Raw genomic sequence first — 16,618 nt, forward strand, 5'->3', positions numbered from 1 at the left:
GTCAAGGCAAGCTGATATCTGTATGTAATTACTATCATGGACAATTATGGTCATTAAAATTACCGCAATATGTTGTAAGAATGACTCCACACAATTTTGCTTGCCAAAGATTCTTGTTTTTTTCTTCTTTGACTCTCTGGTTGTTAAAGTTGGTTCAGAAGGCAACTCGTCAGGTGAAGCATGCTTGCCGTGGAAGACATCTCGGCGGCCTGCACGCGGTTCGCATGTAGAGTTGACCAAAAAGGTTTACCAAACTGTGTTAGATACACTTGTTTGTCGTCGTCTCTCACACCGTGTGCTGGTTTGGTTTCTCAAACTATATTACTAAGCACATGTACTCAGGGCAATTAAGGGGTGATCATGAATCGCATCATATTTAGTCTAATATTTGATGTATATTTAATCTGATTTATTAATTAAAATAATCGATGTACATAAAAGATGGAAATGATAAACTCTCATGATTAAATAATTTAAATAATGATTATTCAGGATTAAACTATAAAGACTGATTTAAAATAATTTTCCCCAAATCACTTTTCTATGGTTGATTTATAGAGATTTTTTATTTAGTTGATGTTGTTGTTGTTGCAATCACACCGGCCGGTGGGTGGACTTAAAAGCAGTGTTTGGTTCATTTAGGAGACCGTTGACGTCCCTTACATCGTTAGTGGATGACCATTTCCTAAACACCCGGCCGAAATCGAGAGCCCACTGGAAGCTGGCTTTCTCTGCCCTTGAGTTGACGTCTCCCCATGCAGCTTTGAGTAGAAATTAATGCAAAGGCTCGGATCCAAATGCCCACCACCGCTACTCGCGCTGGGGCCCCGAGTTTCCTCCCACAAGGCCCGACCTTTTGCTCGATGATTTTGCCCTTTCCCATGGATCCACCAAACTCATCAAATCAGTTGTTGAATCCTAGTCTGGGTTGGTAAGAACCAGTCTTTCCTTGATCACGAAAGGTCTCATCTTGCATAAATTTTCGGAGCAAGAGGAGAGGTCGGAAATCATTGGTGGTTTAGGGTGGAAAAGGTTGGATCTTTTTCGTTGGGGTTTTGTCTACTAGGGCTTTGGATTTGCAGAAGAGTTTCTAGGTTCGTTAATGGACACGATGAGGGCAGCGTTCTTGTGTGTTTTGATGCTGGCTCCTGGATTTAGGGTTGGAGCTGATGGGCGGGATCATAGATACAAGGAGGGGGATCGTGTTCCTCTTTATGCTAACAAGGTCGGACCTTTCCACAATCCGAGGTAATGTGACCTTTCTTTGCCTCTGTTGATCTTTGAATGCTGTTCTTCTTCTTTTTTTTGGGGCGGTCTCGTTGATGGGATCTTGTTTATCAGTTTGCTGCATCACTGGTTCTAAATTAGATCTTCCATCTACTCTTTTGCTTTCCGTATATTTATTTAATCTATTGGTTGCTCGATTTCTATTGTCTGGATATTGGGATGTTTATCACGTTTGGTTTTTGTTAGTTTTACTTTTAAGATATCTGCTTTTTATAGTATGTCTCCAGTTCTTTATATCAACATGACCATTAAGGTGTAGATGCATTGCAGCGATCCTATCATGTTTAACCCTTAATTTTCCTTCTCCTACATCTTATGGGATTTACTATTTAGATTTTCTTTAAATTGTTCGAGTGACTTTTGAATCTGACTGTCTCCTTTGGGACTTGCAGTGAGACCTATAGGTTCTATGATTTGCCATTCTGCTCACCAGGTATGGAAGTTCTGTCAACCAGCAAATTATTTTGCAATAGTAGTTCTTGCTTTGTTGTTGTGTTGATTCTCCTTCGTCAATTGTGATTCGATCTCAGATCATGTGACTGAGAAAAAGGAAGCTCTAGGAGAAGTTCTAAATGGTGATCGTTTGGTTGATGCACCATATGAGTTGAATTTCCGTGAGGAGAAACGATCCAAGTCTCTTTGTAAGAAAGCTTTGTCAAAAAAAGATGTTGGAAAACTCAGAGATGCTGTCTCAAAGGATTACTACTTTCAGATGTACTATGATGATCTGCCTTTATGGGGATTCTTGGGCAGGATCAAGAAGGATAAGACTGACTCGAGCAAGTCCAAATACTTGCTCTTTAAACACATTCACTTTGAAATCCTTTATAATGGTGATCATGTGATAGAAATTAATGTCCAAGCAGACCCAAATTTGTCTGTGGACATCACGGATGATAAGGAAATCAACGTGGAGTTCTCTTATTCTGTATCATGGAAAAAAACTGAGGTTCCTTTTGAGAAAAGGATGGAGAAGTATTCAAAATCTTCATTCTTGCCTCATCACTTGGAGATCCACTGGTTCTCTATCGTTAACTCATGCGTAACAGTCCTCCTCCTGACTGGGTTCCTCGCCACTATTCTCATGCGCGTGCTCAAAAACGATTTCAACAAGTGAGAATCAAACACTTGCTATTTTGTATTTTTTGAGTGACACCTTTTTGACCTTTTCTTTTCTGCCTCTCTCGATGATTGATTTGCACCTTTGTCAAAGATATTCTCATGACGAAGAAAGCATTGAAGATCAAGAGGAGACTGGATGGAAGTATCTTAATGGAGATGTTTTCCGGTTTCCAAAGAACAAATCTTTGTTTTCATCCATTATTGGATCTGGAACTCAGCTCCTTGCTCTGTAAGAATTCATACTGTACTTTTGCGATTATTTTGGCTTTTCTGATATCATCTAACACTTTATGTTGTATAACTAGTACGATATTCATCTTCCTCCTTGCACTTGTTGGAGTATTCTACCCGTACAATCGGGGAGCTCTATTCACTGCACTTGTTGTAATCTATGCTCTTACTTCTGGCATTGCTGGTTACACAGCAACATCCTTCTATATGCAGCTTGAAGGGACTAACTGGGTATGATATTTTTCAAAGGAAAATTAGTCTAATTTTCACTACACTTCCTGTTTGTGTGAATTCAATATTTTTCCTTCTTAAATTGCAGGTGAGGAATTTATTGTTGACTGGTTGCTTATTTTGTGGACCTCTGTTTTTGACCTTCTGCTTCCTAAACACTGTTGCTATAGTGTATAGTGCCACGGCAGCCTTGCCATTTGGTACTATTCTTGTGATTCTTCTTATATGGGCACTTGTGACCTCTCCTTTGCTAGTGTTGGGTGGTATTGCTGGTAAAAACAGCCAAACAGAGTTCCATGCTCCATGTCGCACCACAAAGTATCCAAGAGAAATACCTCAACTTCCATGGTATCGAAGCGCCATACCTCAGATGATGATGGCAGGGTTTCTTCCATTTAGTGCTATTTACATTGAACTTTACTATATATTCGCCAGCGTGTGGGGTCACAAAATTTATACAATATATAGCATCCTTTTCATCGTTTTTATCATCCTTATCATTGTCACAGCATTTATCACAGTGGCATTGACATACTTTCAGCTTGCTGCGGAGGATCATGAGTGGTGGTGGAGGTAAAGCTATTGAACTTTTCTTCTCTTCTGACTACTGTATACTACGGATTTAATAAAATAACACATTTTATGATAGGCTTCTTTTTGTTTTAAAGTCGGAAATTATTCTATACTGCAATTTGACCATTCTTATATTTTAGGTAAAGATCTAGTGATCAATGTGGTTTCTGCAAGATGTATCATCCGTTTGTCATATGACCATTTAGAGTCATTATAAGTATTTGAATCTGTGTAGGCTAGATGTTGCATCGAAGTATTTTTGAAAGTACTACTTCATCTTATTTCCATTCGGTTAAACAGCTAAGAGCTTCGGTGATAGTTCATAATATATCTCTATGTAGGAGTAAAACATAAAATTTCCTTCCTCTTTCATTTGTCCTTCCTGTTTGTCATTGGAAAATCATCTTATGGTTACTCTAAGAAATTTTGATCAATCACGAGGACACAATCTCCATTAATTTCTCGGTGAATGATAAATGTTTCTGGTTGTATTTTACTACCGAATGAGTACATATACAATTTTGCTTCTTATGTGCTTTCATCTGGACAAGTTTAAGCCAAATTGTGAACTTGAAAGTTGAAACTAACTAATAGCTCGTGTTTTGTGTATGTGCAGATCTGTTCTTTGCGGAGGCTCCACTGGTATATTCATTTTTTTCTACTGCGTATACTACTATCAAGCAAGATCAGATATGTCGGGCTTCATGCAAACATCGTTTTTCTTTGGTTACATGACTTGCATCTGCTATGGATTCTTCCTCATGTTAGGAACTGTCGGCTTCCGTGCATCTTTACTCTTTGTGCGGCACATATATCAGTCGATCAAGTGTGAGTAGATTATCTTTACCCATGTATGTGAATGCTTCTGAATGTTGCTTCTGAATGTTGTATTTGTCTCCAGAACTCCTGTCTCAAAAGCAGACTGCAACGTGTAAGCATCATTTTGTTTTACGTATTATGAAATTTTAAGAGAGGATGGGTCTTGTCGATCCTTTGCGATCTAAATGATGGTTCAAGGCAAGGGAACAATTGCTTTGGTAGATCAGTAAAAATTGTGCTTTGAAACATCCTTTTCAACTTGCCAGTTTGTACTAAAATGACTATCCTCAAAGTATTGTGTTTGTAATTCTTAAAAGCATTCAATAATTTGAGCTTTGGCACCAATGTTTCACTGTGATCACTAATGTTTGGTCCCTGGGAACATATGATGATATTTCACCAATAATTCTGAGCTGAGTGGGGTTTTTTCTCTGAGCTATCGATAAATTTTCACTGATGGACAAATTATAATTAAGTACTAACCAATGATAAGTCAGTTAACCTAAATAAATCACCACCAATTGCTTACACAGCCCAACAAATCTGAGATAGGCAAATACCAACAAAGGAGCCCTTGACTACAAAAGAAACCACTGTCAGAATTGTTGAACAATTACACCATGGTGAAGAATGAAGCAACAGTCAAGTCTGAGATAGCAACAGATTCCTAAAAAGAATGATAAAGATCCACCATTAAATGTTTCAAACATCTTCAAATGAATTTGCGACTGTACTCATTGTTCGGTATGAAGCACAGGAAACTGTATGCAAATGAATTATCGGCATGGGCAAAAGACAGTGCCCTCATTAAATTGGTCTCTTCTCAGACGCTAAAGAAAACAATTAAACAACTTTTTAAAAGTTCTATCCTCTCTTTTTCTTTCTTTTGTTTGGCCAGTCATCTCCAAAGGGCTTCTTAGGGCTTACGATCAGATTCAATCGCCACATAACCTGCACGATCTTTCTAGGCTTCTTTCTGTGATTGCATGTCTCAGGCTGGAAAACCCCTGTGAAGTAGAAGAAAATTAAGAACGGTTATCAAGTTGAGCTTGGTAGGAAGCATCTGATACCTTTGCTTTCTCCAAATGGATAGATGACACAAGGTATTTTCGACAACGGATGCAAGCCACTAATAGCCAGGAGAATGAGCTACTTCCTGAATAGTCCTGAACCCTGAAGTGTCCTGCAATAATCAGCAATTGTTGGGGATTTCTTTACTAATTCCCATATTTTAGCCGAGTTACGCAACCATTCTCGCTCAGTGATGTTCCTTGCAAATGGATGACCATTCATCGACAATATCTGAAGCAAAAAAATAATGAGATTTAGAGTACCACACAAAAATCAAGGGACAAGTTCAAAGACTCTAAAAGGTAGGATAGATCAAGCCATCTACACTATTTTGCACTCTGGGGACAGTATTACCAAGAAGTACATTTAATTTTAGCACATTATAGTGACTTCCTTGATGAAAAGATTCTCATGCCTGATGGAAAGTATCAGATCTGATATCTGCATCAGATCAAAAATACTAGGTGGAAAGAACATGGATATTCAGGAAAGTTATTGATTAATCTTTGGCATTACAATAAAAAAAGCACATAGGTTGAGTGATGTAGTCAGGTAAATTTCTTTAATTCTTAAGTAATCCTAAATACAAAAAGTGCAAAAAGAAAACAAGCACCTTGAAATTTCCTCTTAAAACTAACTCCTGATAAAATGTAATGATAGTTAAAAATTTTCAAACATCACATGTAAACTTCACATAACTTAAGGAACAATGAATTAAAGGGATAAAGAATATTACTTCATCTCGTAGCTTCCCTATCATTGAAAGATAGCTTTCAAACTGAGGTTTTCGTAAGTTGTGTTGAACTTTCATAGGGAGCAAAAACAAGTATGGTTGTTCAGAATCTAAATCCTCTGCCGTTTTGTTCAGGGAACTAGTTCTGCTGTTGTTGACTTTGAAAGAGGAGGAACCAAAGAATTTCAGCAAAGCCTTCCTCACCAGCAAAGTCTTGGAAGGTGCTAAATCCTTATTTTGTAGTCTGCCAAAATCATATACATGTCCTGAGTTACCAGTTAAATCATATGATATCGGAATCTATCAGCGACACAAGGGAAGTAAAGATTGCAGATTTGTAGGATATGTTATACATGCAGAGTAGAGAACATTGTTTAAAGTTTAAACCATGGCTAACAAACAAATAACAGCTTGTGAAGTGGGTTAAATCAGTTAACCAAATTTGAAAAGCCTTGGAAAACTATCATCACCATCAACACTAGAGACGAGGAAAATAAGTTAAAGGTTAAAAGAAAAGTGTTACTTATAACAGAAACCATGTATCAATATTTTTCTTAATTTTCGAAACTTCCCACATATCAGGCTGCCCCCTCATCTAAGTGAAATCTAAGAAAAATGGGCAGCTCATAATTCGTTGCTTAATATCATCATCCTTGGTAAGAAAGATCTGTCTAGCAAGGTCTGCAATTTCGTACCGTACCAGAGTTTCAACATTCGCTCGGTACGGTACGAAATTGTATACCGAACGGTATACCGTTCGGTATATATATATATATAACTCGGCAAAGTCGCCGAAGCGACGTCGCCTCTCTCTTCTCCCAATATTTCTGGAATCTGATTGACATCTATTTAAGATTAGGTAAATAACCTTTAAACACTAGACATGTTCAAGTTTCAATGAACAAGATGCAGCAAGTTGAAATCAGCAAAATCATAAAACAAGCAATTCCTTCCCATTAAGGATAAGGATAGGCCCTTTAGCATATAGAAAAAGCTAAAGAACCAAGGTTTGCCGTACCGACTGTACCGCCCGGTACGGGCGGTACGTACCGGTCCGACAGGCCAGCGGTACGCGGACCGCTCCGTACCGTACCGACTATAGCAGTGTACAGTAGTAGTGTACCGTACCGTACCGACACTGTAGCAGTGTACCGACATTGTGAGTGTACCGCTCGGTACACCTGGGTGTACCGAGCGGTATACCGTACCGTACCGGTACCGAGCTCGGGTCGAAACGCCGGTACGGTACGGTACGGCGAACCTTGTAAAGAACAGCTAGGAATATAATTCTTACTTAGAATGAACAAATACAGGGGCAGCCAAGAATTCTTCGCTTGTAGCCTGATCATTTCCTTTGTTTTCTTATCTAATCCAGAATTAGAACGTTGAGTATAAGCAGATGTCAGTAAAGATGGGTCCGGTATCCCATGCTTTAATAAATCAACCTGTGAATACATGGGAGAATATATATATATATATATATATAATTTTATTATTATTTTTCGTTCCGTCCGATAGCGAGCGGTCCGCGTACCGGTATGCCATCGGACCGGTACGTACCACCCATACCGGACTGTAACGGACAAACTTCTAGAACAAGATGTTGGATGTAATGCTTATGTCTGTCCGTTGTCTTTTGGCATGTTCATGCCTTGTACAGCAGGTAGAGGGGCGGCCGAAGGCTAAATAGTCCCATGTTAGTTGGGTTGGTGGCCTCTTTAGGCTTGTAAATAAAGTTGTGTCATGTGGGCACGTGCGAGAGCTTTTCGGTCTGTAATGGATCATTTTACCCTTTGTTGTGCCACTGTTCAGAGCTTGTAAAGTCTGTTTGTAATTTGCATTGTCTATGAAGTGTTTTTCGGACATGTTTGCTTGTGGATCCCGATTGAGGCGTTCTCTTTAACCCGTTCTCTCTTTTGTTGGTCCTAAGGGACAATGGGAGGCTTCGGGGAGGCTGACCTTTGCGGACGGACGCGCAAGGGTGTCGCACGACTTAGGCAAAACCAGCTAAGGTCGTGACAATATGGTATCAGAGCGGGACAAGCACTCGTAGAAACACTTGACATGCAAACATGGGGGACCTAGTGGGGCTGCGTTGAGGGCAGTCAGCAACGCGCGACCGTTTGAGGGAAAACGGGCATGGAGATGTAGGGAAAAGAGTCGCTCAGAGGAGCGGGCATCTAACATTGGCATTCAGTGGAACGGCCAACCCTTCGCGCAAGAGGCACCACGAGAACAGGCAAGCTTGGAAGAATTCGGAGCGCACAAAGGTTGGGATGGCTGAGTTTGAGCTACGACTCAACGTTGACAACTATACTTGATGGTGCTCTAGGCAAGCGAGGCGCTTGGCAAGAATGAGACCATCCAAGGTGGAATGAGTTGCTCAACAACCAAAAGAGTTATGCAAAGCTCACAGAGGTGAGGGGAATTGCTAACTCGAAGAATTTGGTACTCATGCATGGGCTTGTATGCGGACGATGGAATGTTCATGGCCATCCCAAGGCGACCGAGACTCGGCGCCATGGAGCATTGAAACTTTCTCTTCGGCATGTGAAGGATACGTCCGTAGGAGGCTGAAGTGTGCAATGAGTTCATCATGTTGCTAGGCCTTGAGGGGTGCAGCGCGGGCTGTATGGACGTGGAGTCGCAATCTAACAAGTGCATTTACAGGAGGCAGAACAATGCACAGTTTGTTCAGCAGATCGGAGTAGTCCAAGGGGATGGTGGTCTCCGAAACGAAGAGAGATGTTGCTCCAACGGGGTAGTTATCCAGGAGGGATAAGTCCCGGCTCTCCAGAGGGAGAATCATGTGAGACGGACCTCACATGTTGAGGAGGAGTACCTCAACAAACAACAACTCCACGAAGCTCGGTGGACTGAGCAAGCGACGAGGAGTTGTCGCATGATCTCGTCGAGAGAATGCATTGGTGGATGCATTGCGAGATCAAGTGGGGGAGCGACCTAAAACAACTTAAATGAAGGCACACTTGGAGTCGATGTGGAGATCGAACTCAAGGGAGGGTGAAACCGTGGAATGGTGGGCGCGAGGGCCACCATCGACTCAATGCAAAAACGAGGAGCGGAGCAACTTGGGTGTAACTTGGCGAAGTACCCAAGCCGCATGAAGGGAGCCAGCATAGAAGTTGGAACATGGAGCAGAGGCACAGTGCTTTCCTTAGACAGAGGTCAAGGACATGAACTCTTGCAGAGGCAAGAGTAGGATCATGTTGTTCCATGGGTCCTTCCTTCTGACGGAGCGGACTCATCTTGCATGGTGCCAAAGACGAAGGGAGCTTCGCGGCACATGCACCTTAACTCGGAGAAGCATTTGATGGAGGAACTAAGGCGACTCAATTTGCGGAGGCGAAGTTGGGTTCAGAAGGGCCTTAGCACGGGGCAAGAGGACGCAGAGGCGGGTACTCTTGAAGAATATGCCATAGTGTTGCCATTTGAGTTGCTATGAAGGAAGCAGTCCGCAGCGGAGATTGTGCTGGTAGGGGCAGAGGCCCAGGATCCAGACAATGGTGCACAGATTACAGTGAAGTCGGTGGACTTCGAGAGCTACTAGGCGACGGACTGTCCTAGAGCGGTGCTTCATCTAGGTGTGACCCAGGAGTGGGTGGATGAAAGTCGATTGCCAGAGGAGCGAACAAAATCGAAGGTGGAAGGGACCCTGCGATGTATTGGCAGAGGCCACACATGGAGGGTTCACAATTCGAGTTTATTCCACAAGGATCATAATGCAATGGAGATGTCACCAGGAGGCGACATGGTGCAGCGGATCGTGGTGGAACAGTTCGTGGCAATGCGATACACACAATCTGTCCCGTGAGGGATGAGATCATATGGAGGTATGATCGGGAGCTACTGGGAGCTCCGCTTTGGTGAACAACACGACGACAGGAAGGGCTATGGATTCAAGGAGTGAAGGCCATGGTACCGCAGAGGCGGGTCTTCCGGGAATGCACCGAATTTTGCATCGGATGAAAACCTTGGTCATCAGCATATGGGGGCTGGGTTCCACCAAGGGAAAAGTTCGAATGCAAGTACCAATGAGTTCCATGGGAGGGACTTGATCATGCAGAGGTATGATCGAAGCAACTGGAGAGTTGGACTGCTCCAAAGCTCATATTCGCTTAAGGGAGCCCGACAAGTCAGAGGACAAGGTCGAGTAAGCGAACGTTGCTACCAAGGAAGCTAAGGAGAACAGAATCAATGCAAACTCTACAACATGATGGCAGAGGCCATGCATGGGAGTTGCAGTCTGTCTTTCCATCGACCAAACGGACTGCTTGGAGAACACAGAGGTGTTGAAGCAGGGGGTCGAAAGGGGCGAGGAAGCGACGACGGGTCCAGAGGTACTTAGCTACCCAAAATCAAGCATCAGTCGGAATGGAGGTGGACTCAGAGGAGTGCCACAGAGACATTTCTACTGATCATGCAGAAAAGGGATACAGATGCGAGGCGATGGATAGTAGGGTCATGGGCATGGCAGCGCCATGGTACCGCAGAGGCGGGACTTCCGTGCAAGTCATTGATCCCTTGCTCTCACAGAGGGAGAGCGCTTGGTCGTGAAAGGGGCCGAGGAGGTGGAGCATGCAGAGGCAATCTCCAAGTACCGAGACAAGGCTGAAGGGCAGAGGCCAAGAAACTTCGTAAGACCGGTGTCAACAAGTTTCTCATCAAGATAGCCGTAAGTGAAGGACTTCGGGTCATGCAAGAGTGCACGACCAAGGAACGAAGCAGGCAGTACGCGGTGCTGTACCTTTGCTACTCAGGGGAGTAGGCGGCAGGGTTGATGGAGAAGACGGTACAATCCCAGAGGCGACCTCATCTATCAGAGAATTACTCCAAGTTGGGGTGAAAACTTCCCGCATTCCAGAAGTTCGATGGCATTGAGAAGGTGAATCACAGTAGCTAACTCAACGCAAGGAGTGCAAACACTTCAAGTGCTTCAGAAGTGTGAGCAAAGAGCAGGCGAAGACCAGTAACCAGCTCGATGCATGAAGTACAACCTCGAGGAGGCGGGCGAAGTCAAAGTAACCTTTGCCTTCTCAACTCTTAAGAGAATGGGCGAAATCGAGTACCCCAGTTCTCTTATCTATCCAGCAGAGGAGCTCTGCATAAGTTCAAAGACCCTTCGAAGATAATGGAAGACAATAGTTGTCAAATCCTCACCAACGGTGATCAGTGCTACTGAGAGTAGATTGTCCGCTTCATTTCCCAACGAAATGCCAATCGAAAGCGGAAGTGATGCGAACCTACTTGGATGTGACAACTAACTGAAAGAAGAGTCAATGAGCAGATTTTGTGGAGGAAGGACCCAAAACTTCAGAAGTTTGCGAGGCGATGCTCGTTAAAGCTCCAACAAGCATCCACCCAGTTCAAGCAGCATGTGGAAATTTTGAGAGACTAGCGCAGTAAAGATGGTCTTTTCCTTCATTTGGTGGATCCGCAAGAATCGACAAGGATCAACACAACTCAGCCAACCCCACACCAGAGTTAGAGTCATTGGTGAGTTGAAGCAGCATGACAGATCAAATATTCGACTACTCAAAAAAAAAAAAAAAAAAAAAAAAGCAGCGGAGAGCAGTTGGGAGCCAGGAGGCGCATTGCAGCTGGAGCGGAAGATTGAAGACTCAGCAAAGGCGAAGAGTTGCAGTGTTCACAAAGGCTTCGACGAGGACGTCGAAGGGATAAGTAGGGGAGAATGTAACGGACAAACTTCTAGAACAAGATGTTGGATGTAATGCTTATGTCTGTCCGTTGTCTTTTGGCATGTTCATGCCTTGTACAGCAGGTAGAGGAGGCGCATTGCAGCTGGAGCAGAAGATTGAAGACTCAGCAAAGGCGAAGAGTTGCAGTGTTCACAAAGGCTTCGACGAGGACGTCGAAGGGATAAGTGGGGGAGAATGTAACGGACAAACTTCTAGAACAAGATGTTGGATGTAATGCTTATGTCTGTCCGTTGTCTTTTGGCATGTTCATGCCTTGTACAGCAGGTAGAGGGGCGGCCGAAGGCTAAATAGTCTCATGTTAGTTGGGTTGGTGGCCTCTTTAGGCTTGTAAATAAAGTTGTGTCATGTGGGCACGTGCGAGAGCTTTTCGGTCTATAATGGACCATTTTACCCTTTGTTGTGCCACTGTTCAGAGCTTGTAAAGTCTGTTTGTAATTTGCATTGTCTATGAAGTGTTTTTCGGACATGTTTGCTTGTAGATCCCGATTGAGGCGTTCTCTTTAACCCGTTCTCTCTTTTGTTGGTCCTAAGGGACAATGGGAGGCTTCGGGGAGGCTGACCTTTGCGGACGGACGCGCAAGGGTGCCGTACGACTTAGGCAAAACCAGCTAAGTCCGTGTCAGGACGGTATCATTCGGTATTACCTACCTTACTGTCTAGTTTAATTTATTTATGCTTACCCTCATATATATACATATTTGTGCCAACAAAGACAACATCAGTCTTCTCCGCTGCTCATTCAATTGCTTGGACATCAGTATATCAACTCAGAGAATTAGAGGTCCCTAATTATGGCTATAAAATTACACTCAGAATATATATTAAACAACATTAGAAACCAGCTCTGGCCGTATAAGTTATGGTTTCATCTTGATGTTTATCCATGTTACAGCTCTTCAATCTCTGGACCATCATTTACTATGAAGAAATCTAGCATCATATATTTAATGGATATGCCTACACATAAAGTTTCTATAGGTATTACTTTAAGTGATCATACAATATTTCTGGAATCTGATTGACATCTATTTAAGATTAGGTAAATAACCTTTAAACACAAGACATGTTCAAGTTTCAATGAACAAGATGCAGCAAGTTGAAATCAGCAAAATCATAAAACAAGCAATTCCTTCCCATTAAGGATAAGGATAGGTCCTTTAGCATATAGAAAAAGCTAAAGAACAGCTAGGAATATAATTCTTACTTAGAATGAACAAAAACAGGGGCAGCCAAGAATTCTTCACTTGTAGCCTGATCATTTCCTTTGTTTTCCTTATCTAGTCCAGAATTAGAACGTTGAGTATAAGCAGATGTCAGTAAAGATGGGTCCGGTATCCCATGCTTTAATAAATCAACCTGTGAATACATGGGAGAAAATAGACATTGTGGCTAAATAAGAACTCTCTAGATAAAACAGTCTGAAGAAAGAAAGTAGAAGATATAAACTAAGTTACTAAGCTATTTAAACATGTTTGCCATGACAGAATAACATAAGAAGTCAGAAGTTTTGCTGACTGGAAAAAACCATTACACATAGTAAACAAGCAGAAAAGCGATTGGTCCACCTGACTAACATAAGTCATCAACGAGATGAAGTTTGTTAGCATTAGGGTACACAGCACGCTTATCAAAATATTGAAAATTGAGAAAAGGACAGAGGGTGCCTAACAAACAAGGTCATGTCACTTTACCATATATAAGACAAACTAAGAATGACAACACGGCGGAAAGGCATAAAACATTTCTTTCTAATTACCTAATCTTGGAGAGAGTATTTGTGAAGAACAGCCCTCATGTCAATGAGTTTGGAGTTCCAAATGTAGATTTAGATCAACAGTGTATAATGGAGCATGCATTATCTTCATTTTCAAAGTAGCAATTATGCCACTGGATCCTGCCATCAACCCCTTTATATCCAAGTGAAGTTTTCTTTTTCTTGTATTGGTGCTCTATGAGGAGCTTAAAAGAAAGGGAAGCAAAATGATATCCCTCCTGAACCAGTATTGATCTAATGAAATTTTGTTGCAACAACATAATTCTCAAGAAAACAACCAAAAAAATTAAGCAACCATTTATCACTACAATTATCTCTGAGGTGGATATTTATGTTTTTCCAAGCTCATTTGTAGCAATCAGAAGGGCATAAATCATTGTCACTTTTTAGTAGATCTAATTATGCTCTTTAATTGTTAAGAAAAGCATGATCAGCATCAAGCATTTAGTTTATAAATGCTTACATAACTCAAAATAAGTCATACTGAGATATGATTTTTTAGTTGCTCACAACTAAATTCACGTATCAGGTAAGCATATGAAGCGCTTCATAAAAAATCACCATAGTACTTTAAAGATAAGAGTGTATACCATACCGTAAGCATAAGCTGCCACATGTTGAATTCATGAATTCCTTCTGAGACAACCAACAAAACATTACAAACAGATGCTAGAAACACGCCAAGCTAAAATAATTGCTTGCAGCACCAGAAAATATAACTGCTGGTCAGGTACCATCAAAGAAATAAAGATGTATAAACTTTTAAATAAATGAAATGGATTTTTTTCTAAAGCACCTGAACCCCAAGTAATTCATGGGCTAAATCTGCTGATAATGCCTCTCCATTTAAAACAGAAATGGCCGATGAACCATCAGGCCTCATCATATCAACTAATATAGAAGGGCTGAATATTGGCTGCATATGAAGTAAAAATGTGCAATGACAAGAATAAGTACGTGTAGGTAAAGCATATAAGTTAATGATCAACATCAGTAGTATACTACGTGTTATTAGTTTCCCAAGGGAAAATTAGGTGAGAAATGTGCTTGTCAAAAAAATTCTAAAAGGCTAATAAGGAGCAAAATATCTACTTCTAGAACAAAACTCATGCAACCACAGAACAAGCCTTTAAAATTCTACTGGATTTTATGAAACTTTACATAATGAACCCACTTTAAAGAACCCTGACGTACCACTTCAAGAGGTTGAAGCAGTAAATATCACTAAATGGCAGCAAGGAAGAAAAAAATGGAAGGAATAAGAATAAAACAATTGTTTACAAATTCAGCTTAAGGCCACCCTGGCATCAATTGGATCTTGTAAGGAATTACAATGGCCAAAAATACATAACAAATGGAAAAATATTACTTATTGAAGCATCTTAATAATTAAAAGTTTTAACTTAGTAACCTGGGCATCAAGAAGTATAAGTCGTTCAGCTGAAACCCTTAATTCAATTGCCGTGGTACAGTGCTTCGCCATTGCCCTAGTTTCATCAGAGTGTGTAGCAAAAGGTGGTAGCATTCCTGCAATTTAGTGTTTTTGGCTCTTAGTAAACAATCTGTGCTATGCACAGATGAACATACAAGATAAAACACATACACATGCATACTAGCAAAAATAAAATAAGTTCCACCGAGTAAAATATTGCTCATGCTTGTTAAACAAAAAGTAGTTTTATCACAAAAGCAGCTCTAGATTGAAGAATGAAACCAATAGTTGACCATATAAGATGGCTGACACTGTTAAAGATACAATAAGCTGTACATTTTCATGTTCAGCCATACAGGCCTGCCTATTTCAGGATTTGGAAAACCATTTCATGTTCAGCCAAAAAGGCCTCACAATTACTTATTTAACTGTAGCAGAAGCCACTCTTTTCACATGCTAGAGTGGTTCTCTATTCATCACAGGAGACCCCATTTTATATGTGGGGAAAAGCTAAAATTTATAGCCAATGCAATGAATAAATCTTGACAAACAGTACTCTCCGTTAGCTGGTGTACTGTTTTGATTTCTACAGGTGTTGTGCAAAAGGTTCCTAAATGTAGAACTACAAGGATTAACAACCATTATCTTGGTATTTAAAATGAAGTGTTTTCTTGGACAGTACCTGGCGAGCTTCCGTCAAAGCCATAAAGTTCATTCATGATAGTTGATTTGCCAACTCCAGGTGGACCAATGATTCCAATCACAGTGAAATCGGAATTCTCGGTCAAAAACTGCGTGGAACAGAAAGAAAGCGATTACAGGCTTGCAAAACAGACTTTTCTCAGTATTTCTTATGCTCCTAACAAAAATCCTCGAAGGCACACAAAAAAGAACAAAAAGTTGTCCAAGGAAAAAGCATCATATTTGAAACTTCATCGCATTATGCTAGAGTTCCTCTCTAATGACCACGTTTGAGACAAAACCTCATCTTTGTTCTAGGGCTAAAAAGGAAGAGTAGGAGGAACGGCAATGGGAAAAAGCGAACCGGGAGGATCCGATCAGTGTGGAACTCCCAGGATTCGGAGAATAGGTTGAGGGAGCCGGGCTGGGCGGCGTTACGGGACCGGTGAACGACGGCGGAGGGGTCGTCCTCGCGGCCCAACCTTTGAGCAGCCGCGGGACCGGCTGGCTTGGCGAGGAGGATCTTGGGAGGAGGCGGAGGAGGAGGAAGGCCCGAAGAAGACGAGGAGGAGGAAGAGGAAACTGTAGGACCCCCGGAGGAATGCGGCGCTCCGCCCGCCATCGGTGAGCGACCAAATCCGAGTCCAGACTCGGAAACTTCCACGATGGAAACTGGTCATACGCAGCGTTTGTTATCGGATCGAATCGAGACTGGGTGGGTTGGTATTCGGATCCGAATCACAACCCGGCCCGTTATAAAATTAAGATTATACTGGGCCCCATCACTTGTATGACAGGGAAAGTACTCTTCCTGCCGTCTTCCTGCCTCGGCGGCGACAGGCGAACTCCACCGGTTCCGTCACGGACCTTTTCCCTCTCCACGAGAAAATGTTTTTATTTTGTTGTGTGCGCGTGAACGCAGAGGG

General features: G+C 41.9%; 2 protein-coding genes across 3 annotated transcripts; one reads left to right on the forward strand and one right to left on the reverse strand.

The window, feature by feature from the left end:
* The first annotated feature begins 667 nt into the window (after positions 1–667).
* Positions 668–4,420, forward strand: LOC135678289 (transmembrane 9 superfamily member 2-like). Of its 2 annotated transcripts, XM_065190897.1 has the most exons (8): positions 668–1,248; positions 1,680–1,720; positions 1,818–2,400; positions 2,501–2,638; positions 2,715–2,871; positions 2,960–3,444; positions 4,061–4,272; positions 4,346–4,420. In XM_065190897.1, coding segments are annotated over exons 1-8 (1,764 nt in total). In that variant the 5' UTR covers positions 668–1,102; the 3' UTR covers positions 4,348–4,420. The 2 variants fall into 2 exon arrangements, with proteins under 2 accessions (XP_065046969.1, XP_065046968.1); XM_065190896.1 differs by having other exon boundaries at positions 4,061–4,420.
* A 511-nt stretch (positions 4,421–4,931) lies between these two features.
* Positions 4,932–16,346, reverse strand: LOC135678290 (uncharacterized). The gene is made up of 9 exons (XM_065190898.1): positions 16,057–16,346; positions 15,694–15,802; positions 14,991–15,106; positions 14,376–14,495; positions 14,175–14,264; positions 13,010–13,161; positions 6,071–6,311; positions 5,334–5,565; positions 4,932–5,270 (listed from the first exon to the last, which is right to left on the reverse strand). Exons 1-8 carry the CDS (start codon positions 16,312–16,314, stop codon positions 5,413–5,415), a joined length of 1,239 nt encoding a protein of 412 aa, XP_065046970.1. The 5' UTR covers positions 16,315–16,346; the 3' UTR covers positions 4,932–5,270; positions 5,334–5,412.
* Between the last annotated feature and the right edge of the window lie 272 nt (positions 16,347–16,618).

The sequence above is a fragment of the Musa acuminata genome, chromosome BXJ1-7 (genome assembly GCF_036884655.1).
Source record: "Musa acuminata AAA Group cultivar baxijiao chromosome BXJ1-7, Cavendish_Baxijiao_AAA, whole genome shotgun sequence".
NCBI classification, from domain to species: Eukaryota; Viridiplantae; Streptophyta; class Magnoliopsida; order Zingiberales; family Musaceae; genus Musa; species Musa acuminata.